Source organism: Pelodiscus sinensis, chromosome 5 (genome assembly GCF_052426305.1).
Source record: "Pelodiscus sinensis isolate ZL-2025 chromosome 5, ASM5242630v1, whole genome shotgun sequence".
NCBI lineage: Eukaryota > Metazoa > Chordata > Testudines > Trionychidae > Pelodiscus > Pelodiscus sinensis.
In genome coordinates this window covers 6,055,916-6,079,844 of record NC_143056.1, presented here as the reverse complement: position 1 = coordinate 6,079,844, position 23,929 = coordinate 6,055,916, and the positions used below count along the sequence as shown (strand labels likewise).

General features: G+C 49.6%; 3 protein-coding genes across 8 annotated transcripts in view; 2 read left to right on the top strand and 1 right to left on the bottom strand.

Moving 5' to 3' along the window:
- Positions 1–6,440, top strand: part of CDKL1 (cyclin dependent kinase like 1) — a 31,226-nt gene extending 24,786 nt beyond the window's left edge. For 3 of the 4 annotated variants that reach the window (XM_075926162.2, XM_075926165.2, XM_075926164.2), the window contains 3 exons: positions 1,189–1,245; positions 1,521–1,676; positions 5,361–6,440. In XM_075926162.2, the coding sequence (XP_075782277.2) occupies positions 1,189–1,245; positions 1,521–1,676; positions 5,361–5,468 (321 nt within the window). In that variant the 3' untranslated portion in view covers positions 5,469–6,440. The remainder of the gene's footprint in view (positions 1–1,188; positions 1,246–1,520; positions 1,677–5,360) is intronic. The other variant, XM_075926163.2, reaches the window with a different exon arrangement.
- A 1,194-nt stretch (positions 6,441–7,634) lies between these two features.
- Positions 7,635–14,609, bottom strand: DMAC2L (distal membrane arm assembly component 2 like). 3 transcript variants are annotated; one of them, XM_089778269.1, is made up of 5 exons: positions 14,503–14,609; positions 12,722–12,832; positions 11,267–11,475; positions 9,529–9,700; positions 7,635–7,901 (listed from the first exon to the last, which is right to left on the bottom strand). In XM_089778269.1, the coding sequence occupies exons 1-5, from the start codon at positions 14,601–14,603 to the stop codon at positions 7,787–7,789; spliced, it is 708 nt and encodes a 235-aa protein (XP_089634395.1). In that variant the 5' UTR covers positions 14,604–14,609; the 3' UTR covers positions 7,635–7,786. The 3 variants fall into 3 exon arrangements, with proteins under 3 accessions (XP_089634395.1, XP_014425515.3, XP_014425516.3); XM_014570029.4 differs by lacking the exon at positions 14,503–14,609 and adding an exon at positions 13,001–13,839; XM_014570030.4 differs by lacking the exon at positions 14,503–14,609 and adding an exon at positions 13,167–13,839.
- The window catches only part of L2HGDH (L-2-hydroxyglutarate dehydrogenase), a 24,989-nt gene continuing 15,092 nt past the window's right edge, over positions 14,033–23,929 (top strand). The window contains exons 1-2 of the mRNA XM_075926160.2: positions 14,033–14,242; positions 20,403–20,518. Of these exons, the coding sequence (XP_075782275.2) occupies positions 14,166–14,242; positions 20,403–20,518 (193 nt within the window). The 5' untranslated portion in view covers positions 14,033–14,165. The remainder of the gene's footprint in view (positions 14,243–20,402; positions 20,519–23,929) is intronic.

Sequence of the window (23,929 nt, the reverse complement as noted above, 5' to 3'; positions counted from 1 at the left end):
CCCGCCCGGGGGCCTTGGCGTGGCCCCTCCCAGCAGCCCCATTCCTGCCAGCGGCTGCCCTCTGCCATGCGGTGTGCATGTTGCCGAGCCAGAGATGCCGCGACGCCTTGGCATGCACATGGGGCAGGGCATGCAGCCACTGCTGCGCTGACCCACGGGCCCGGGGAGGGAAGCCCGTTTTTGGACCCAGCCCAACCCGCGCTGGGCGCTTGCAGTCTGGTCCCATTGAGCCTGGGTTGCGTTTGCAGAACCCAGAGAGCCCCTTATCAGCTCTGCTTGTGTAGGCGTGTTCCCGCTTGCACTTTGCCCCGTTGGGTGAGCTCTTGCCAGATCCACAGGGAGACTGTTTTGCGGGGACTTTTACCTTGGTCCCGCTGTTTGTTTTTTCCAACGTTCTCGTCCAATTTTCCTTTGATCATTTTTATCTTCCCACCTCTAAACTGACTCCCTCAAACCTCTCTGAACAATCCCTCTCCTGGGAGTTCGCTTGCATGTGATACCTGCCCTGGTTATCTTATTCCACCTTCGTTATTGTTCTACAACCAATACATGTCGTTACTGTCATGTTTCCTCGTGGTTTAACCCTCCCAGACCTTAGTGATTTTGTGCTCCTTGTCTTTCATCCTCTGTGAAAGTCCCTTCTGTTTATCTAACGCTGGATATACTGGATTCAGATCAGCATGAGCCTGGGATTGCTGAAAAGTGCGAGTGCTAGGAGCAAACAGAACAAGACACAAAGCATTATTTAATAACTGTGTACTCAAGTACCAGTTCAAATGCTGTGGCTTGCAAAACAGACTGAGGCCAGGTTAAATCTAGCGGAGAAAATGGATGCAAGGTACGCAACTCCAGCTACGTGAATCGTGTAGCTGGAGTCGAGGTACGTTGCATTGATTTTTTTGGGGTGGCCCCGCAATGGGAGTTGGATAGGAGAAACGCTTCCGTCGACTTCTCTTACTCCTTGCGACAGCAAAAGGTACCAGCGCCAACAGGGATGATCTCGGCATTCAATTTAGCAGGTCCTTACTAGACCCGCTAAATCAAACCCCGGAGGATTGATCGCCAGCGCATCAATCCTCCAGTAGGTGGAGCCATGGTCTGAGATGGAAATGTAAAGAAACGAATGCATCATGTGGCACCCTGATAACTGAAACAGTTACTAATATAATTATGCTATATATTTTCCAGGAGCCACTAGAACTGAAATTCCCTAACATTTCATACCCTGCTCTAGGACTAATGAAGGTAAGCGATGGTGAAGCATTGAGTTCACACTTAAACTCTATTTAGCTTATGCAAGAGGAGGAGTTTTCAGGGTTAGCCACCTGTGTACATGAGGTGGCTGGGGGAATTCTAAGTAGACTCTTTGCCCTGGAACACATGGACTCCAAAGATCCATTTAAAAATCCAGAGCCCACCGATGTTCATTAACTCCAGCTGCTTTTAACATCTGCGTTGTTGTAATGACACAACCCACAAAAATCCCCCGTGTGACCCTGGGCTGCGCTGCGTTTTGCTAGGGCTGCCTGCATATGGACCCGGCAGAGCGGCTCACGTGTGAACAGTTACTGCAACACCCGTACTTCGACAGCACGAGAGAAGCCGGAGATTTGGGCAAGGAGCAAGAAAAGCCCACTCGGAAGCCAGCCAGACCTCCTCGTAAGCACGTGCCAGGGGTAAGACTTCCCTCGGGGCATCCCATGGCCTCTGACAGGAGCTGCTTGTCTGTTGTAGCGCCTAGGAGGTGGAATCGGAGATCTTCCACCTGCAGGTCTGGGGAGATGAGGGACCCACATCAGCCCAGAAGGGGGGTGCTGCCTTTTAACCCAGAAGACAGCTCAGTGCCTTGCTAACAAGCCAGCCCGGTGCAGTCTGAGCTGTAGGGCACAACGTCCTTGAGACTCGGGCTGAGCAGCAGACAAGTGTGATTAGACATGAACATGCCTGACCGGAGCGGTGGCGTGGCAGTTCTCGGAACTGGACTAGCTCCTGCTCTCGCTCTGCCGAAAGGGCCTTTTTCACAGCTCGGTGCTCTTGGATGGCAAATCGCTGGGGCAGAAAATATTCGTTTCTGTGTTTGACCTGCTAAAAGAGCATGTCCTTGCCTATTGGACATGGACTTAGAATCCTAGACTCCTAGGGTGAGAAGAGACCTCAGGAGTCATCAAGTCCAGCCCCCTGCCCAAGGCAGGACCCACCCCAACTCAATCACCCAGCCAGGGCTTTGTCAAGCCAAGACTTAAAAACCTCTAGGGATGGAGATTCCACCCCCTCCCTAGGGAACCCATCCCAGCGCTTCCCCTCCCTCCTAGGGAAATAGTTTTTCCTAATATCCAACCTAGACCTCCCCCACTGCAACTTGAGCCCATTGCTCCTTGTTTTGCCACCTGTCACTACTGTGAACAGCCTCTCTCCATCCTCTTTGGAACCTCCCTTCTGGTAGTTAAAGGCTGCTCTCAAATCCCCCCTCACTCATTACTTCTGTAGACTAAACAAGCCCAAATCCCTCAGCTTCTCCTCATGTGTCACGTGCTCCAGCTCCCTAATGATTGTTGTTGCCCTCTGCTGGACTTTATTCAATGCGTCCTCATCTTTTCTGTAATGGGGGGGCCCAGAACTGGATGCAATACTGCAGATGTGGCCTCACCAGTGCTGAATAAAGGGAATAATCACTTCTGTAGATCTGCTGGCAATACTCCTCCTAATGCTCCCTAATATGCCATTAGCCTTCTTGGCTACAAGGGCACCCTGTTGACTCATATTCAGCTTCTCATCCACTATAATCCCCAGGTCCTTTTCTGCCGAACTGTTACTTAGCCAGTCGGTCCCCAGCTTGTAACTATGCTTGGGATTCTTCCGTCCCAGTGCAGGACTCTACACTTGTCCTTGTCAAACCTCATCAGATTTCTTTGGGCCCAATCCTCCAATTCGTCTAGATCACTTTGGACCTTATCCCAACCCTCCAACGTATCTACTTCTCCCGCTAGCTTAGTGCAAACTTGCTGAGGGTGCAATCCATCCCCTCGTCCAGGCCGTTCATAAAAATGTTGACCAAAACCAGCCCTAGAACCGACTCCTGCGGCACCCTACTTGAAACCGACCTCCAACCTGACATCGAGCCGTTGATCACTACCCGTTGAGCCTGACAATCCAGCCAGCTTTCTAGCCATCTTACAGCCCGTTTATCCAATCTGGACTCCCTTAACTTGCTGGCAAGAATACTGTAGGCAACGGTATCAACCACCTTGCTCAAGTCACGGAGCATCCCGTCCACTGCCTTCCCCATGTCCACAGATCCATAGGAGGCAATTAGGTTGGTCAGGCGGGACTTGCCCTTGGTGAATCCATGTTGACTGTTCCTGATCATCTTCCTTGCTTGGCCCGATCTGCACGAGCCAGGCTCTGGGCTTGTTTACTGCAGCTCATCATAGGTCGAAACTAGAGGGCTGCATGCTCATTGGCTTCTCTAGGCCACACTCCTGGCACAACCCACGCTCCCTGCATCCCTCCCCCCTTGGTACCACTCTCCCGTCTCCCTCCATTGCAGGGAGTCCCTGTAACAAGTCCCACCGCCGGACAGAGGCTGCATCCCTCCCTCCTCATACTGATTCTTTTCTTTCTGGCCTACATCATTCAAGGAGTCAGCCTTTTAAACTGCCCTGGCAGAGCCGAGCTGGCGGGGGTGGGGATACTGGCAGTGCAGAGATGGCTGAAGACGCTGGCTCTACTAACCAGGCACCAGGGGCTCTGAGTCTCCAGCCCCTTCCCTTTCCTCCTTCCAGTTTCTGGTTTTTACCGGACTCACTGGCATTTACCCCTCGATGCCGAGAGCATTCGCTGACACTTCGGAATGCGCGAGATGTGGCCTGCCCAAGGTCTCGCCGTACATCCGTACACAGAGGGAAATGCCTCCAGCCAAGTGTCAGGATCTTGGCTTTACCGGGCCAATAAAACTCTGCCAGTTTCAGACTCACCTTTTGAGCATTTTTTAAAAATGGGGGTCCTATTACCTGTCCTCTAATACAGAAGCTGATGTAGTTGATAGGTTACAAACCACACTTAGTAATTCTTCAATTTCGTATCTGAATTCCATTAGAACTCTTGGGTGAAGGCCATCTGGCTGTGGGCACTTATTGCTGTTTAATTTATGAGTTTGTTCCAAAACCTCTTCTTCTCACCCCTCAATCTGGGACAGTTCCTCAGCTGTGTCAGCGAAAACAAACGGCTCAGCTGTGGCGGGCTGCCTCACATCTCTTCAAGTTAAAACCAATATACGTAGATGAAACACTGAGGCATTTGTAGATGAAAACAGCCCTGCCCTTTGCCATGTGACTGACTGATAACAGGCAGACTTTTACCTGGCTGTCAAAATAAATGGTTTGCCCTGCGATAAATGGGTTGAGTCAAATTCGGAAGAGCTGTTCCAAGGCACGTTGCTCGATCACGTGAGGAAATGCATATCTGATCTGGGTCTTTAAATGAGCAAAGTGCGTAACAGCTTTATGGAGTGCAGATATTTTCGAATGGCTTACACAGTATCGGTTAGAACAGGGGTTCTCAACGTTTTTGGCCCACAGCCCCCTCTGCTCAATGCAAACCTTTCTGCAGACCACCAGCCAGCAACCCATGATGGCAAAATGCCATGCAGGATGGGATGGGAGTGTGGGGTCTGGGTGGGAGGTTGGGTATAGGACAGGGTGGGGATGAGGGGTCTGGGTGGGAGGTTGGGTGCAGAATGGAGGGGGGTGCGGGCTCTGGGCGGGAGGTTGGGTGCAGGACGGAGTGGAGTGCGGGGTTATCCAGGAAGTAGGGTACCGGACGGAGTGGGGTGCGGGCTCTGGCCGGGAAGTAGGGTACAGGCCGGGATGAGGATGAGGGGTCTGGCCAGGAAGTTGCGTGCAGGAGCAGGGTGAGGGTGCAGGGTCTGGGCAGGAAGTAGGGTGCAGGAACGGGCAGCGGTTGGGGGCATCTGGTCAGGGTTCCGACCAACGGGGGCAGTGGGGAAAGCGGATAGGTGAGAGGTTTCCTGTCAGCCGTTTCCCCAGCAGGGGGAGATGGGAGCCGCAGTGCGCAGAGCCGCTTCCCCTCGCGAGCTGGATCCGGCCTGCGAGGCTCGGGGCACCCCTCTCCCTACAGTGGGAAGCCAACCTTGCTGGGGGGCCTGTGGGGCTGGAGCACCTGCGTGGTCTCCCCGCTGCAGGAAGGCAGAGGGGCAAGCCCTGAGCCTGCGGCCTGCCTGCAAGATGGTCGCAGACTGCTAGAGGTCCGCCGACCACACTGAGAACCACTGGTGTGGAAAATGAAATGCATAAAATCCCTTCAGATTCCTATGCAAGAGTAAACTGTGATTTCTGCTTTAGTTACAGCACCTGCCTCAGTTAACCAGCAGCAACATTTTACCAGCTTTGGATAACAAGAAGTACTGCGGCAACACAAGAAAATTAAACTACCACCTCCCCAACATCTAACACGCCGGCAAGTCGCTTCTAAGACAGAACTATTTATTGTTCAAAGCGCAAGCCTTCAGCAATTTCTGAAAGGAAGATTTAGGGTGGAAAACTGATGTAAATTTTACAATAGACACGTAAGTGAGCTCTGAATTTAGTTTATGGTGGGTCGCCAGTAGAAGGAGACCCCTGCACAGACAGCTCGGAGCTGCACGCTAATCGGTAGTCTATGCGTAAAGGAGAAAGACCGGTGGTTTGGTTTGGTCTTTTTGTGGTTCAGCGTTACCCAAGAACCACTGCTTACAGTGCGTAACTTTAATAAACCACATCGACTGCTGGTATTCAGGACTTTGCAGTAAAATCACAAGCATGCCAAACAAATTGGTTTGTTTGTCCCATTGTGTGAAAGCATTAAAAATAATAAGAAAAACTAGACTGTATGTTACATGGCACAAAAGAGTCGATCCTGAAGCACTGAGGTATACGCACCATTTTATTCCTGTGAGCAGGCCCAGCATAGGCACTTTCTGTAAGTCAAACTACTTGTGTGAGTTTGTAGGAATAGGCCTGGAGGTCGTTCATGTAATTGGAGCTATCCCGCCTGTGGCTCAACTGAGTGAAATATAAATAGTTTTCTAGTCCAAGTAAGGTATTGGGAACCATTAGCAAAGGCTAATACAGCTAGAATGGAATGCCCAAACACTACAGCATTGTCACTGATATGGGGAGAAGGGGACACACTCTTTTTTAGTAAAACCTTGCAGTTGCTTTAGATTATGTTTTTAGGTTTGCTCTGCCGTTCTCTTTCTGGCATTACCAAGTGTTCACTTTTACATGGTCAGTACCAGAAACTGCTCACCTGTGGTTTGTAATATTGGAAAGGAGCAGGCAGGAAGACCTCCTCAATATCTATCCTAGGCTAAAGCTTCATTTCTTTGTGTACTGTCAGGCTGGTAATACTTGAGTGGTTTTGAATAAAATCAACGTAGCGCACCTTTCTATGTGTGTGTCAGTGTTTGACAACGGTGTCTTTAAAACCATCTGCGGACACCCTGTTATTCCTTTTTAGAAACCTTTCCTTGTTTTTTAGTTAGTCTCTGACCCAGATATCCTCCCTACTTCATTCCTTCTGGCCTCATAGCTCATTATTTTTAAAACCTGCCTTCTACTTGCTAGTCAGGGCTGTCCTGTAAGCTGACTTTAATTCTTTAATGTCATGTATTTATCCTAAAATAAATACCAGATATGCTTTGCTGAGCCCACAGCCACCAAGACATAGGTCCAAGTCTCTTGGGCCGTGTCTAGACTGGCAAGTTTTTCTGCAAAAACAGCTGCTTTTGTGGAAAAACTTGCCAGCTGTCTACACTGGCCGCTTGAATTTCTGCAAGAACACTGACGATCTCATGTAAGAAATCAGTGCTTCTTGCGGAAATACTGTGCTGCTCCTGTTCGGGCAAAAGTCCTTTTGCGCAAAAGGGCCAGTGTAGACAGCTCAGATTTGTTTTGCGCAAAAAAGCCCCGATCGTGAAAATGGAGATCGGGGCTTTTTTGCAGAAAAGCGTGTCTAGATTGGCACGGACGCTTTTCCGCAAAAAATGATTTTGCGGAAAAGCGTCCATGCCAATCTAGACGCTCTTTTCTGCAAATGTTTTTAATGGAAAACTTTTCAGTTAAAAGCATTTGCGGAAAATCATGCCGGTCTAGACGTAGCCTTGGAGTAGACAGGTTCAAATGGAACAAGGGAAGTTCTCTCATTAAATTTGGGGAAATATTTAAAGGGACAGCAACAGGTGGAACCTAGAAGAGATTCCCAGAGTGACAGACAAAAGGAAGAAAACGTTCAAGGCTTTGTTTCCTTCATGACAAGCAGTTTTCACTCTCCCTCTCTTCCCCCTCCCCCACCCCTTTTGGGAACTCGCAACACACAATGGTGGAGTTAGCAAGAATCTTGCTTCCTTGGCCTGGCAATTCCCTGCAAACCCTTCTCTATCCTACCCATTCTCATTTGGTCAACCGAGGCACATTTAAGAACATTTATTGTAATTCTGTTACATCCGTGCAAGGAAGAGTATGTGGTTTTTACTTACTTCCCTTGTTAGAAGACAGATTTCTTTAGTTAACTACTTGCAACCACTCCAAAAGAATTTACAGAATTGTTTGGTGAAAGCACAAATGAGTTCAAATATGTTTCATTGAGATTAAATTTGTTTTAATAATTTCAGAACCATTGACAAGAGATCTTTTTCCACAATGAAATATAAGCACAGTGGCAACTACACTATAATCCATATAATTTCAGGATAATGAATCAGACACTTCAGAGTTATGTAAAGATGTCTTTATTCTAAATCTAATTCCAGCTCCAGCGATGGCATTGATTTCTTCAGGATCTGAACGGTAGTTTCTTTCTCTCTTATTCCTGGAAGGTCACTCAGAAATAAATATTCAAGGTTCCTGTAAATATATAAAAAAAATCGGTCAGTGGCTATTTACAAGACAAAGTGTGATTAATTTAAAAAGCGCACACACACACTTTCAAACTCGGACTACTTATACAATACATACGATGTGACTGGGAGCCAGAGAGGTTTCCAAAAAACTGTAATAGGAAGCCAGTATTTTCAAAAGGGGTTGCCTCAAGTTTTCAGAAGCACCGTGCAGCTACAAGTGTCCACTGTTTAATATTTTAAAGTGTGCAAAATGCTTTGCTGACAAAAGATCCTGGCCCCATAAAGCATCCTGCTCTCTTTACATTACTTTATATTGCTACCAGAAGTCCTCCTAGTAATTTATTAAGGCCTCAAAAGCCAACCTGGTTCCTCTTCACTAGTAGCAAGGAGTTTGTCAATGGCTGTACTCATGTATTAAAAAAAAAGAGTCTGGTGCTGCTTGAAGTGTTTTGCTGAATAGGGGCTTCACTCTCATACTGCCTCCCATGCAGAGATTAAAAAACAAACACGACCTCTCTCCCAAAGACCTCATGAGCTATGTCAGACACAGAGAAAGATACTGGGAGTCGCAGTGCATTGTAAATGCCAGGGCTGATTGAGGAGAAAGGACCCAGACTGGTGGATGGCAGAAAGCAAGGTGCTAACAACCCACTTTCACCTCAGTACGACTCAGAGGGTAGGCCTACACTGCAATCAAAGGCCAGGGCTGGCTTGAGTTAGCTGACTAAGGTTTAAGGTGCTCTGGCCACAGGGCTATAAAACTGCAGTGCAAGTTCTCACACCAGAAGCCTGGCTCTGGGAAACCTCCCCAATCACAGGCTACATCTAGACTGGCATGATTTTCTGCAAATGCTTTTAACGGAAAAGTTTTCCGTTAAAAGCATTTGCGGAAAAGAGCATCTAGATTGGCACAGACACTTTTCCGCAAAAGCACTTTTTGTGGAAAAGCGTCCGTGCCAATCTAGACGCGCTTTTCCGCAAAAAAGCCCCGATCTCCATTTTCGCCATCGGGGCTTTTTTGCGCAAAACAAATCTGAGCTGTCTACACTGGCCCTTTTGCGCAAAAGGACTTTTGCCTGAATGGGAGCAGCATAGTATTTCCGCAAGAAGCTCTGATTTCTTACATGAGATCGTCAGTGTTCTTGCGGAAATTCAAGCGGCCAGTGTAGACAGCTGGCAAGTTTTTCCATAAAAGCAACTGATTTTGCGGAAAAACTTGCCAGTCTAGACACAGCCACAGGGTCTCTCAGCCTGCACTCCAGCACAAGCACCTACGCTGCAATTTTGCACATACCCCAAGAGAGCAGTCCAAAGGTGACAGTTAAATGTACTAATCAATCCATTGCACATGCAGAATCGCTGCCTCAGCACAGGGGCAGCGTAATCTGCTGAGCAGCCAACTCTGAATCTCACCTACAACGGGGGACATAGGAAAAAAGGACAACTACAAGGACATGACTCAGCTGTGAATTCACATTCTCTTCGGCGTCCTACTTTACTGCACGTCAAAGACGGGTAATGTTGAATGTAAACAAAAGTAATGATTCCAGTAATCTGAAACTATTCTAAACATACAAATGCGGCAACAGCGAGAAAAGCGAGGGCCTGAAGACATTCCCTCAATGGCTCACGTTAGCTTGTGAAGTGCGATGATGCCTTTATCTGTGACATTCCCACAGGACATTATCATCAGTCGCAGGAGACTTTTCTGTAAACTCTCAGTCTCGCTGATCCGCTGCAGACATTCATCCTGGATATAAATGCACTTGTTCAGCTTAATTTCCGCAACGTGCTCGAGGCCATCTGGAAAGGAGAAAAATCATAATACAAGGTGCAAACTGCAGGTGGTGCTTCCAGCAGGGCTGCAGTTCTTCTTGGCTGTGTCTACACTGGGCCACTTATTCTGGAAAATCAGCCGCTTTTCCAGAATAAGCTGCGAACTTTCTACGCTGGCCCTTGAATTTCCGGAAAAGCAACGATGCTCTACTGTACAAAATCAGCCGCTATTCCGGAAAAACTATTCTGCTCCCGCTCGGGCATAAGTCCTTATTCCGGACCACTGTTCCGGAAAAAGGCCAGTGTAGACAGTCCAGTAGTCTTTTCCGAAAAAAAACCCCCAGTCACGAAAATGGCGATCGGGGTTCTTTTCCGGAAAAGCGCGTCTACATTGGCCACAGACGCTTTTCCGGAAAAAGGGCTTTTCTGGAAAAGCAGCCTGCCAATGTAGACGCTCCTTTTCCGGAAAAACTGAAAACAGAATAGTATTCCGTTTTAAGCATTTCCGGAAATTCATGCCAGTGTAGACACAGCCCCTGTGTTTCCATAACCTGATAGTAACAGATGCCTAGTAGGGATGTAAAAGGTTAACCCATCAGCATTAGACTTAGTGGAATGCTTGGTAACTGGTTAACCGGCCTGCCAGCTACATAGGGCCAGCTGGCAGGAACCCAGATAGGTCAGGGAGGCTGCTGGAGCCACAGAGTGGGCCGGGGGACCCTGGCCATATCTGTACCACAGTGGCACCATTTGGAGGCAGAGGCAGACGGGACTCTGGCCATGCCGCAGCAGCCCCGGACTCCTGGATTAAACGATGTAATTTTAATCATTTCACCAGTTATCTGTTTTGATGGATATTTTCATCCCTAATGCCCACATATGGAAGAGCCATAATACATCACGAATAACCTTATAGTACGGTACCCTGCAGCAGTCCCTTTGCTGGCTTCACAATTGCCAACACATGACTAAGGTTCTAAGGGGTTTTATATGGACATAGGCCAATGACAGAAGATTAGCATGCACAGGATGACTGACAAGTGCTGAACTAACACTGAAATTACACAAGGAAATGTAAAATGACTTGCAAAGAAAAGGCGTCCGTGCATGTCCCATTTTTGTATTTTGGGGTGTAAAGGACTGAAAGGCAACAACTTTTTAAAAATTCTGCTTCTTTTAAATTAGAAATGCAGAGCTTTGGGCTGTTCCTAGGAAGAACTAAGGAACGCTAGCAGTACAATGACTTCACAAATACCAAAAATGAACACATGACTTAGAGTAAGTCATTTGTAGTCAGAACATTTATGCATATTGAACTATGAACTTATTTAACTAATAAATCTTTGCTCCCACTGTTTAATGCTCTTCCCTCTTCAAGTAACTCCCAATCCATCTGTCCTAAAAGGAGACCTCCAGAAAAAAAACAGAGATACAATCTGATCTCTCTCAATTAAAACACAAGCATTTTTCTTTTAAAAATCAAGCCTTTTCTGTGAGTCACCAAGAAACAAAAGGACCCAGCAGCTCAGTCTTTGATGCAAATGGATGAATTTTAAGGACAATATATAAAGTGCAAAGCTGTGGCTTGGTTACCCAAATAATCAAATCCTGTGTACATGATGCAGGACTCGGTGGCATCGATTGCTTGTATCTTGTACTTTCCTAAAGGCCCTGTTGGGAGACCATTGTAGTCCTGCTGCCATTTATCAAAGCCTTGGAAACGGACCAGCGCTCCACACCGCAGAAGCCACTCAGACGCTGCTCTATCCGGGCCAACAGCCTTTATACGTTCATAGTCTACCCTGCCAACATAGAAGAACCATTTACATCTTGTACAGCTGTATTAAGTGTATGAAGCAAAGAAAAGAGAGAGACTGAGCCACAAGTTTACATCAATTTACTAAACCTGCACGAGTTTTTAAATCAGATAAAGTGTTCATTTATATTTTAAATTAAAATTAAATGTCAGTAACATCATGAAGAAAAATATTGCTAGCTAGTTTACTTGTATTTCTCTCTAACGAATCCTCTCCTGTCTGCTCAGCATTCGACCTTTGCCAACCCCCACGTGCTCATTTGGCCCTACTGTAATAATTCCAAATCTGCTTGGCTGACATGAAAATTCTATACGTGTATTGCAAAAGCATGACAAAGGCTGAGACGCTTACGCAGGAGATAGCCAACATTTTGCTTATTTTACAATGAGGATGTTAGAGTTTTACCGATTTACACTGATGCGTATCGGTTAATGTTATTGGTTTAATTCTGCCCGCCTGGGGAATCAGCCCCACCCTCCACCCTGCTGTGGGCGCTGCAGTTTAGGAACCGGAAGGCTCTGTCCCAGCACATACAAGATCCCAGCAGCCAGCTCTGCTGTAGCCAGATACAGAGCAAAACCTCCTCAGGAGCGGGGCCACCAATCCCTGCCAGCTCGGCTCCTCGGGGAGGAAGCTTCACTGTAGCAAGGAAGCCTCCTCCCCAGGAGCCAGCAGGGTGTTACTACAGGACTTGGTGGAGACTGCTGAAGAACACTGAATGCAGACTGCGAATGGCTGACATTTGTTATTGGTAGAGAAATAATTAAATTTTAAAATTAAAATGAAAACACCAGTTCAACTAAATTACACTTGGAAAGGTAACTCAGAGCACCTTCTGAATTCATAAAGGACATTTAGAATGCTAGAACCAGAATTTAAATCTTCATGGAATCAAGGCCAAAAGACGACGAGTGTTTAGGAAACCAGAATTTAATTTCTAACTGGTCTCACTGAAGGTAAGTAAAATTACCCCGTAACATACTGATTAAAGTACACACGTTCCTTTGTAAATCAATGATTCTGTTACTGGAAACTGTAAGAAACAACCAGTACCTGACAACAGCGCACAATTTGAAAAGAAAAACATGTTTAATAGAAGAAGCTCTCTTCTGTCCTTCTATAGTTTGTAACTGGCTACTGTTTATGCATTAGCCGATTATACATACTACATCGTGATATGCATCAGCAATTTTAACTAACACAAAAACTATTAAATACACATTTTTCTTACTTGTTAAAAACTGCATTCAGCCATCCCCAGAAGTGCCTGCATGCACCGGGGGTTGATAGTTTCTTTAAACCGTGCACTGGTTGTATGAACTTCCCCACCAGCATCATTGAACTACAAGAGAGGTTTACTGAAATGTCAGTTTGGTGCATCTGTCTTCTTGCTACACTAGTTATTCACAAAATAACATATGACAGGTGTTTTGTTTTGTATAAACAACATTTTAGGTCACTTAACTGGAGGATAATTTTAACTTTCTGGAGCCCACAGATATGAACTTACGTCATCAGAAACAGCCAGCCTGAATTGGCAGTCTGAAAAATACTGAAGTGCTCAGGAATAAATGGTATAGTTAAACCTGCAACTTGGAATCAAAGATCAATTTTGCTTTCAAATTTTAACTAGGGGGCTTCTGTACTCAAAGGTAAATAAATGCCAAGTAGTTTACATTCACAGCCACAGCATCTGCCAGCAACCTGGTTTCCTCAGGTCACGCTACTAAGAAGCGCAGGGGGTTGGTTGGAGAAGTCTCCTAAATGGGAGCTAAAGCAGAAACACGGCCTGCTCAGGGTTCTACATGTGGCCTGCAAGACATCTGTTACTATTTCCCAAGCGCAGGGTCGCTAGATTCTGCTGGTTTCTGTCCACATCATTTTTTCCCTGTATTCACTATTACTACTGTGAAACACAGATAAAGGGCACATGAAGGGAGGAGCGTGCTGATTGCGTGCAGCGTGAGAATCGTGTGCTCCCTCTGCCCCCCATCCCAGCGCTAATACGGTTCATTCAGCACGCCCCACAAATTCTAGGTATGCAAGCACAGGGAGCAAAACCACCCGATCCCAGCAGACTGTCTTGGTTACAACAATCTTGCAGCCCATTGAGATGACGGCGGCTACTCATGTGGCCCACTCGCTAGCCCAGGCTGCCCACCGCTGGTCTAATCTGACCCTGCACAGGCCAGAGCCTTGGCCACCTGCTCCTGTCGCAGACCCCAGACCTCTGCTGAGTGACTGAAGTCCTTCAACCTCGGTATAAAACCTTTGTCAGGAGACAGGCTGGCCCTGGCCAGGGGCAGAGGGTAGGGGCCTGGGCTATGTTAGGGTTTGCTCTGCTGGGGGGGGGGGTCTGGGCTATGTTAGGGCCCGCTCTGCTGGGGGGGAGTTGGGCTATGTCAGGATTTGCCCTGCTGGGGGGGCTGTTAGGGCCCACGGGGGGGCTGGGCTGGGGCCCGCCAGGCGGGGGGGGGGCTGGGCTGGAGCGGGGGGGGGCGCTCTGCGGCCTGTCACCCCCCTCCTCCCCCCCGTGGCTGGGCCGCAGCGGCCGGGGGCGGCGCAGGCCGGGGAAGCCCGGGGAGCGGGCCGGGCCCCTCCTCTCGCGGCCGTGGGCGGAGCGGGCCGGGGCCGGGGCCTCGCCCGCCGCCGGGAGCCGCCGGGAGCCGCCCGCGATGCCGCCGCCGCTGCTGCTGCGCCTGGTCCGCGCCTGGGGCCTGGCCCGGGCCGCCCCGCCGCGCCGCCGCTGCAGGTGAGGCCGGGCCGGGCCCTTCCCGCGGGAGCCGCCGCCTGGGGCCGCGCTTACTCCGGAGCGGCGCAGCTGTAGGGACTCAGGGGCGTCGTAGGGCCGCCCCGCTCCCTCCCGCCCTCCCTGGCCGGGATCCGCCTGGCACGGACACTCGGCGCCGAAGCGCTTTTTGGAAACGCCTCCGCGCCCATCTCGCTGCGCTTCCCCGCAGAAGAGCCCCCCTCGCCCTTTTCGCCAGCGGGGCTTTTGTGCGGAAACCAAACCTGGGCTGGCACGTTTTTCCGGAAAAACTGGCCAGTGTAGACACAGCCGAAGAGAATTGGCGTGCCCATCTATACCAGCCAGTTCTCTTCCAGAATACCATCTGAGGAAGCGGGTCTGACCCACGCAAGCGCATCACCTCTTAAACCATCTTGTTAGTCTTTCAAGTGCTGCATAGTTTTCCCTTTTAGTGTAAGCATGTGAGTCCTCCCACAGATGTCATGGGAAAATGACAGGCCATGCATATATAAACACATGCGGGAATTACTTCAGAGTTACTTAGAGCTCTGGCTGGCCTAACAGTAGTGAAATATGCCCAAACCCTTTGTTTCCCATGAAAGAATCAAGGTCAGGCACCCAACAACAGGTGAAACTCCAAAACTAAAAACTTCAGAGGGGTAGCTGAGTTAGTCTGTAACAGGAAAAACTTAAAAAAACAACAAAGAGTCTAGTAGCACTTTAAAGACTAACAAAAATGACTGTCTTTAAAAAAAATAAGTATTGCTGCAAGCTGGTGTCAGAGCCTGTCCCGTTCCCCCTCTCTGGATAGACTCCAGTTTGCGAGTGACCCATCGGCTGGATCCTACATGCTCCTAAGCCAGCCTGGTCACTGTTGATCTCTAAGGCATGCTCGCAATAGCAGGCATCATGTCTGTGCTTCCTGTTTGGGACATGGGGCTCTGCAGCCCTGCTGCTTAAAAACTCAGAATCAGTGACACAGACCTTCCGAGCCCGCAGTTGCTTACACACGGCCTGACTCCCGCTGTGCTCTGGGGTGCCCTGAACTGCTTGATTAACTGGGACCACATGTCAGGCACCCAATGGATGCAAACTGAGCAAAGTCATTGATGAATTCCAGGCGCTTTTTCTCTAACGAGCACAGAGGTACAGATCTTAGAAGAAACCACAAACAGTCCTGAGATGTTTCCTTTCCCCCTTAGTCTGATCCTTCCCTTTCTTTGAGCCTGAGGCCTGGTCAGTGTTAGGCTAGGCAGACTCCTCCTGGCTCTGCATCTCTCTCAGTCTCTCTGCACAGGTCTTGTGGCATGTGGCAGTAGACTCGGACAGCCTCCTTACTCGGAGGCGCCCTTTAATCCAGGGCTACTCAACACGTGGTCTACAGGCCACATGCGGCCCATTTGTTTGAGGCTCTCAGTGTGGTTTGGATTTACACAGGACTCAACACACGGCCCGTGGGTGGGAGCCAAAACAAAAAAGTAGTCAATATAATGGTATTCTGTTGATATGCATTTTAGTTCCTGGGACTGTCATTGCTCATTAAAAGTGCTGTCATATGGGTGGAAATCAGGTAAATATTGCATTTTATTAATATCAGCAGAACGGACTTAAATGGGGCCTGTGCGTTGTGTAGTCTTGCCTTAATCTTTGTATTCATGCCCATCAGTGTGAAAGAAACTGTTTGCATATATATTTGTATTTATATGCAACCATACTGAAGTTGCAGCCCTTGAGTATCATTGTGGTCCCCGGAGCTTCCAAAGTTGAATAGCCCTGGTTTAATCTTTACTTGCTGATCCTTTAGGTCAGGTAGCTAGCAAAAGAAACGGCAGATCTCCAAGCATGTGCTGTGGCCAAGTGGTGGCTTGCAAGCCGCACGTGGCTCTTTTACCTTTGGGCTATGTCTAGACTGGCATGATTTTCTGGAAATGCTTTTAACGGAAAAGTTTTCCGTTCAAAGCATTTTCGGAAAAGAGCGTCTAGATTGGCACGGACGCTTTTCCGCAAAAGCACTTTTTGCGGAAAAGCGTCCGTGGCCAATCTAGACGCGCTTTTGTGCAAAAAAGCCCCGATCGCCATTTTCACCATCGGGGCTTTTTTGCGCAAAACAAATCTCACCTGTCTACACTGGCCCTTTTGCACAAAAGGGACTTTTGCCCGAATGGGAGCAGCATAGTATTTCCGCAAGAAGCTCTGATTTCTTACAGTAGGAAGTCAGTGCTTTTGCAGAAATGCAAGCGGCCAGTGTAGACAGCTGGCAAGTTTTCCCGGAAAAGCAGCTGATTTTCCAGAAAAACTGGCCAGTCTAGACACAGCCTTAGAGTGTAGCTCACAGAGCCCCTCTTCCACACCTCCAATTCACCACCTACAAGACAGGGGGTGGAAGGAAGCTTGGGACCTCTGCCTTGCTGCAGCATGATGGGAGGGGGGATTCTTTTCAAAGTGTGCGTGTGTGTCTGTTTCTGGGCCCCATCAGGCAGCTCTTCCAGAACTGAGGCCTTAAGCCCTGGCCCTCAGACTTCTGAGGGTTGTTGCATGTGGCTCAGGGGGCCAATAAGTTTTAGTCACCCTTTTGTTTTAGGCTGAGTAACTCCAGTCCCTGCTCCCGCAAGGCTTCTGTAGCATCGTTGCAGGGAATCAGGAATACTTGGAGTTGATGGCTCTAGATTACTCCATCATTGCTAGACTCCTGCAGCTGTGCAGATGTCTGCTTTATAGCCACAGATATCCTCATCCGTGGGCCATTTTTGCACATTGTGGGCGGATGTGGGTCCAGATTTGCTATCTAAAGCCCAACAAATCTGCAGATCTCCGCTGGTCATATTTGCAGATTGCGGATCAGAGGTGGCTCCAACCTTTGTGCAGGGCTCTGGCCATAGCTGCTGCTGGACTATTCGTTGTTTTTTAAGTTTTCTCAGACATCGTCATTCCACTAGGCATCAGCCCTGTGTTACAAAATGGATGCTCTGTAATGTTCACAGCATACACCTGGAAATTTGATAGAAAACATAAATGCTCTTACTAGAAGTTTGCAGTGTAACACTACTTTTTCGTAGAATTCAGAACATTTGGCACTCAAGAACCCTGAAACAAACAGGGAAAACAAGCACCTCAATACACCACATTCTAATCCACAATGAAGGTGGTAATAATGAATGTAAAAACCACCTAGAGTAGTTAACTGGTTAAATGATTTTTTAACTGGTTAACCAGTGGCCTGCAGGTGGTAGGGGCGGCTACGGCCTTGGCCTTGCCCCGGCCCCAGCAAGGTCATAGGGACTCCAGCCGGCACGGCCGGTTAACTGGTTACCTTGTAAGAAGGCCGACAAGCTACCTGCTTACCGGGTAACCGGTTAACCTCTTATATCCCTTGCCACTAATACATCATGCAGGTTACAATACAAAGTGGCAACCCTGAATCAAAATGATGTTCTTAAAATAAATGAGGTCGCAATTTGATACAGGTATATCTCACTCTATCATATTCACATAATAGAATTTTCTCTAGAGTAACACCTATTCTTGATCAATGCACATGCAGCGCAGAAACATTTCAAGCCAAAAGAGACCCTTTTGGTCATCTAGTCTGACTTCTTGCATAATGCAGGTCACCCAGGAACTCCTGCATCAAGACCATACATTTTGGTTTAGCTAGAGTATATATTCCAGAAAGAAAGACAATCTTATATTTAAAGAGTTTAGTATCAGTAAGGTTTTTGCTGTAAACTAGAATGGCTCTAAATTGATCAGAGCATTTCTTCCAAAAAATGTACTACTTGTAGTGCACATACTTTGTATGCAATTTAAAGAATGGTTATACTGTGTTCTGCTGTTTGAAAGAGTTCAAGTGAGTTGTGAGTCAGAGTAGAGTAACCTGTTAACTGAGTTCATAATGAACATCCTTAACATGGGGGTACAGTCTCCGTCTTAAAATTATTATTTATGATGTGTATTATCATAGTTCTTTGGGGTCTCGTTCATGTTTAGGGCTCCTTCAGACAAAGTGCTATATAAAACAGCCCCTGCCTTGAAAGTCTTACAGTCTAAGTCTATGTCTAGACTACAAACCTCTTTTGAAAGAGGCTTTTCCGAAAAAGAGCGTCTAGTCTACAATCAGTACTTTTGAAAAAGCAAGCTGCTTTTTCGAAAGAGAGCACCAAGGCAATCTGGATGATCTCTTTCGAAAAAGCACAGTTTGCATTACATAGCACCTTTTTTCAAAAGAGCACTTTCAAAAAAAGGCGTTATTCCTCTTAAAATGAGGTTTTCCACGATCAAAAAAACTGCCACCTTCTTTCAATTTACTTTAGAAAGAACGTGGCAGCAGTCTAGACACAGGGGAAGTTTTTTTAAAAAAGGCTACTTTTTTTGAAAAAACCCTGTAGTCTAGACACACTCTAAGATATAAGTACAGGCAGTCCCCGAGTTATGCGGATCCGACTTATGTCGGATCCGCAGTTACGAACAGGGCCCGTCTCCCTGGTCTCCAGCAGACCAGGGAGAGGAAGCAAAGCGGCGGAGCACGCAGGCATCGGACAGCCCAGACGCGTCTGGGCTGTCCGCTGCCCGCGTGTTCCGCGGCTTTGCTCCCCGTCCCCCTGGTCTGCAGACCAGGGAGACGGGGAGCAAAGCAGAGCAAAGCCGTGGAGCCCGAGGGCAGCAGAACAGCCACGGCGCATCTGGGTTGTCCCGCTGCCCCCGTGCTCCGCGGCTTTGCTCCGGACGCCTGTGGCACAGCAGCTGGGGCGCTGCTGGTTGGTCCCGTAGCACCGCTCTGGGCGCTACTGGACCAAACCGGCAGCACCCCAGCTGCTCTGCCCCAGGCGTCCTGATTCAGCCACTGCTGGTCAGTTTCAGCAGCGGCTGAATCAGGACGCCTGGGGCAGAGCAGCTTGGGTGCTGCTGGGTTGGTCCAGTAGCGCCGAGGAGCGGCGGTGCTACTGAACCAACCCAGCAGCACCCCAGCTGCTCTGCCCCAGGCGTCCCCAAATCAGCCGCTGCTGAAACTGACCAGTGGCTGACTACAGGAAGCACACCAAATCTACTAGCTTGGGCCCCCCTAGGCTCTGCTGTTTATGGGGAATTTGGGGATCATCTTTCTCCTTTTCAGTCAGGGGCCACGTCAGTGACCCCAACCCAGAAAGGTTCCCCGCGCCTGTCAGAAATGCTCACAAAGAATAACCTGATGCTGTCGGGTTGAAGCCTTGGACTTGCTGATTTCCAAATAATCGAAGGGAAAGTTGCATCTATCAAAAGAGAGAGGAGCAAGCAGTTTGACTGTGTACTGCAGGGCTACTCAACACGCGGCCCGTGGGTGGGATCCTTTGAACATGGCCTCCACTGGGAACACACTCCACAACGGCGAGGCGTCTCCCAGGCAGGGTGAGCATTGAAAGACGCAAGCAGATGGGCTGGCTGGAACAGACGGGTACAGGAGGTTGGCGTTTCTAGACCCCAGGGAGGACATGCCGGGAATGCCGAGGCATTGTGTGAAATAAGCTATTTGCATATATTTGCATATATATTTGCATGTATATGCAACCACACTTAAGTTGCAGCCTTCCGCATTTGCTGTGAGTATCGTTGTGGCCCCCAGGGCTTCCAAAGTTGAGTAGTCCTGGTCTACTGCATTCTTAGCATTATTAGTTATTTTGATAGCGCCTAAAACGTACTAGGCACTTTCCAAACACAAGTACATACAGGCCCTGTCCTGGAGAATATACAATCTAAAACAACAAGACAGAGGAAGGTTGGACAAAATGAAACATGAGTCGTGTGATCAGGGGGAATGTAGACATATGCCTGCAGATTTGTTAATCTTTTCTTAACACTGAACTATACATTTTCGCAGTGTATACTGCCCTCTCCAACTGCCTAGTCTTTCTCACACAGCAATTTTCAGCTTTACTTCCTGTGGTGGGTTTTTTTAAGGCCATCCCTCTTTCCTCCCACTTGTCCTCAGCATCAGTGAGCAGGTCACTCAAAGGTAACTCAGTGGATGATTCAGTCAGCTGGTTTCTTGTAGGGGTTTCCGGAAAAGTGGGGCTTCAAGAATGTTTCTAATGCTCATTTGCTAAGATGAACTTTCTTTCCAGATAAATGTGAAGCATGTGACTGTTGAGCTCTTACAACATGACCCTGTTGTGTGTTTGTTTTTTAATAGCACTTTTGATGTGGTGGTTGTCGGCGGTGGAATTGTGGGGCTCGCGTCTGCCCGAGAGCTCATTCTGCGACACCCATCGCTCAAATTCAGTGTGCTGGAAAAAGAGGAAGAGTTAGGTATGGTATCCATGTTCCCATATCAGCGAGTGACAAAGATGGGGGTGGCATTTTCTTCCAGTGTTTATATCTGGTTTCCTGGTATCAGTCTGTAAGACGCTTTAATTAACACACACACAGAAACAATGTGAAGGGCATTGAACTGAGACAAAACTAGCAAAGGGAGGCTGTTTTAATGAGCGGGAAACAGTATCTTCCTGCCATTGGAGGGTTGCCAGATGGTCTCCCCAAAAATACCGAACACACGGGCTAAAAATGTGTCGAGCAAAAAAAAAAAAAAACCCAACACCAAACACAAACGCTAGCTCTTAATGCTCAGGCCTGCGCGTGGCTTGGGGCGAGGGGGTGCAACACAAAAGAAGAGCTCCGTGTTCCCTGCCCATACAAGGGAGCCTGGGTCACAAAGCGCTTGAGTCTAGCCCAGCTCCCCTCCCCCTGGCCGGATTATACAGCTCAGAGCGGGCGGGGGTCACCAAGCTGGGAACGAAGGGGGAGGCAGCCGCTTGCTACCCAAAGCAGAGAGGCAGACCCCGGAGCAACGCAATGGCGGGGGGGGGGTGACCCTGGGTAGGAAGGTGACTCCCCCATAGCCAGGTCTTTGGGTGTTCCAGTGGGAAGAAGCAGAAATTCCACCCCAGTCAGTTTTGGCTGAGGGCCAATGGAAGGCGCCTAAACGCAACCACAAAGCACGTGCAGGCTTCTCTCCTGGACTGCGGTGCCGCACCGTGCTCGAATAGCGCTCAGGAGCAGGGACGGGGCTTCTCCTCCTCCCCACGGCGTCACTCTTACATCAGACGCAACCAGCTGAGGGCTCCCAGCGCTGATCGCGCCCCACCCCCCACCACTCCTCCGCCCCCGCCCGGCTTCTGCCTGCAACCACGCGCTCCCAGCGCCGATCGCGGCCCCGCCTCCCAGCCGCTCCCGCCAGGCGTCTGCATGCAACCACGCGCTCCCAGCGCCAATCGCGGCCCTGCCTCTCACCACTCCTCCGCCCCCGCCCGGCTTCTGCATGCAACCACACGCTCCCAGCGCCGATCGCGGCCCCGCCTCCCACCACTCCTCCGCCCCCGCCAGGCTTCTGCATGCAACCACGCGCTCCCAGCGCTGATCGCGGCCCCGCCTCCCAGCCGCTCCCCCCGCTCCCGCCAGGCGTCTGCATGCAACCACGTGCTCCCAGCGCCAATTGCACCCCACCCCCCACCACTCCTCTGCCCCCGCCCGGCTTCTGCATGCAACCACACGCTCCCAGCGCCGATCGCGGCCCCGCCTCCCACCACTCCTCCGCCCCCGCCCGGCTTCTGCATGCAACCACGCGCTCCCAGCGCCGATCGCGGCCCCGCCTCCCACCACTCCTCCACCCCCGCCCGGCTTCTGCATGCAACCACGCGCTCCCAGCGCCGATCACGGCCCCGCCTCCCACCACTCCTCCGCCCCCGCCCGGCTTCTGCATGCAACCACACGCTCCCAGCGCTGATCGCGGCCCCGCCTCCCACCACTCCTCCGCCCCCGCCAGGCTTCTGCATGCAACCACGTGCTCCCAGCGCCGATCACGGCCCCGCGTCCCAGCCTTTCCCCCCACCCCCGCCCGGTTTCTGCATTCAACCACGCGCTCCCAGCGCCGATCGCAGCCCCACCTCCCAGCCGCTCCCCGCACTCCCACCCGGCTTCTGCATGCAACCACGCGCTCCCAGCGCCGATCGCGGCCCCGCGTCCCAGCCTTTCCCCCCACCCCCGCCCGGTTTCTGCATTCAACCACAGGCTCCCAGTGCCGATCGCGGCCCCGCCTCCCAGCCGCTCCCCCCGCTCCCGCCCAGCTTCTGCATGCAACCACGCGCTCCCAGCGCCGATCGCGGCCCCGCGTTCCAGCCTTTCCCCCCACCCCCGCCAGGCGTCTGCATGCAACCACGCGCTCCCAGCGCCGATCGCGGCCCCGCCTCCCAGCCTTTCCCCCCACCCCCGCCAGCTTCCATTGAGTGCCCAGCTGGAAAACCAGAAAATACCGGATATTGCACATGTCGTGTATTTTCTGATTTTTTTTTACTGGACAGAGGGTGCAAAAACAAGACTGTCTGGTTGAATACTGGATACCTGGAAACCCTATGTCCTTGTTGCAGAAATGAAAGTGTTCCCCTTTAGAAGAATTTCACAGTGCAGACCTGCCAATGGACTGTACAAACATAAGAACGGCCAGACTGGGTCAGACCAATGGTCCATCCAGCCCACTATCCTGTCTGCCCACAGTGGCCAATGCCAGATGCCCCACAGGGAGGGGACACAACAGATAATCCTCACATGATCCCTCCCCTGTCACCCACTTCTGGAGAAACAGAGGCTAGGGACACGATTAATACCCATCCTGGCTAATAGCCATTGATGGACCTAACCTCCAGGAATCTATCTAGCTCTTTTTTGAATCCTGTTAAAGTCTTAGCCTTTACCACATCCTCTGGCAAGGAGTTCCACAGGTTGACTGTGCGCTGATTGAAGAAAAACTTCCTTTTGTTTGTTTTAAACCTACTGCCTATTAATTTCATTTAGTTCTTATATTGTGGGAATATGTAAATAACTTTTCCTTATTCGCTTTTTTCCACACCAGTCATGATTTTATAGATCTCTATCCTATCCCCCCTTAGTCTCCTCTTTTCAGAGGAAACAGAGGAGGGAAGGGTATAATAGCTTCTTTTGGCCTTCTCTTGACTGGGAATTTGTCCCAACTAGTCAAAAAAACTACAAGAATGACCATGCTGGCTCAGACAAATGGTTCATCTATCCCAGTAGCCTATCTTCTGACAGTGGCCAGTGCCAGGTGATTCAGAAAGAAAGAACAGAATGGGGCAATTCTGAGTGATCCAGTCCCTGTCATCCAAGCTTAGCATCTTACAGTCAGAGGTTTAGGGGCACCTAGAGCATGGGTTTGCATTCCTGACCATCTTGGCTTATCGTCATTCATGGCCATAACCCCCATGGACTAATCACATTCGTTTATACTTTGTTATATTTTTGACCCTCACAACATACCCTGGCAATGAGTTCCACAGGTTGTCTTGTTTGTTTTAAACCTGATGCCTAGTTCTTGTGTTATGTGAAGCGGTAAATAACATCAGTGCAGCTGAACTGATGCAAAAGGTACCGTTGCTGTCTGTAGCTGTAGAGTCCTGCGCAGCTACAAATGCCTATCCAAGGATAGAAATTGGTATCTGCTAATCCGCAGGGCTGTATTTCCAGGTGATGCAATGACCAAAGGAGAGGAGTGTGGTGTTGCCACTCCCAGGAGCCAGCACTCTGTGCCGGCAGCTCCCTCCGACTGTGCAGCTGTATCACTCCCAGACACACCTCCAAATGTGTCTCGTCTCTGAGGAGGGGCTATACAGCCGCACGGCTGGGAGGAGCTGCATTTCCTGGGAGGAGAGC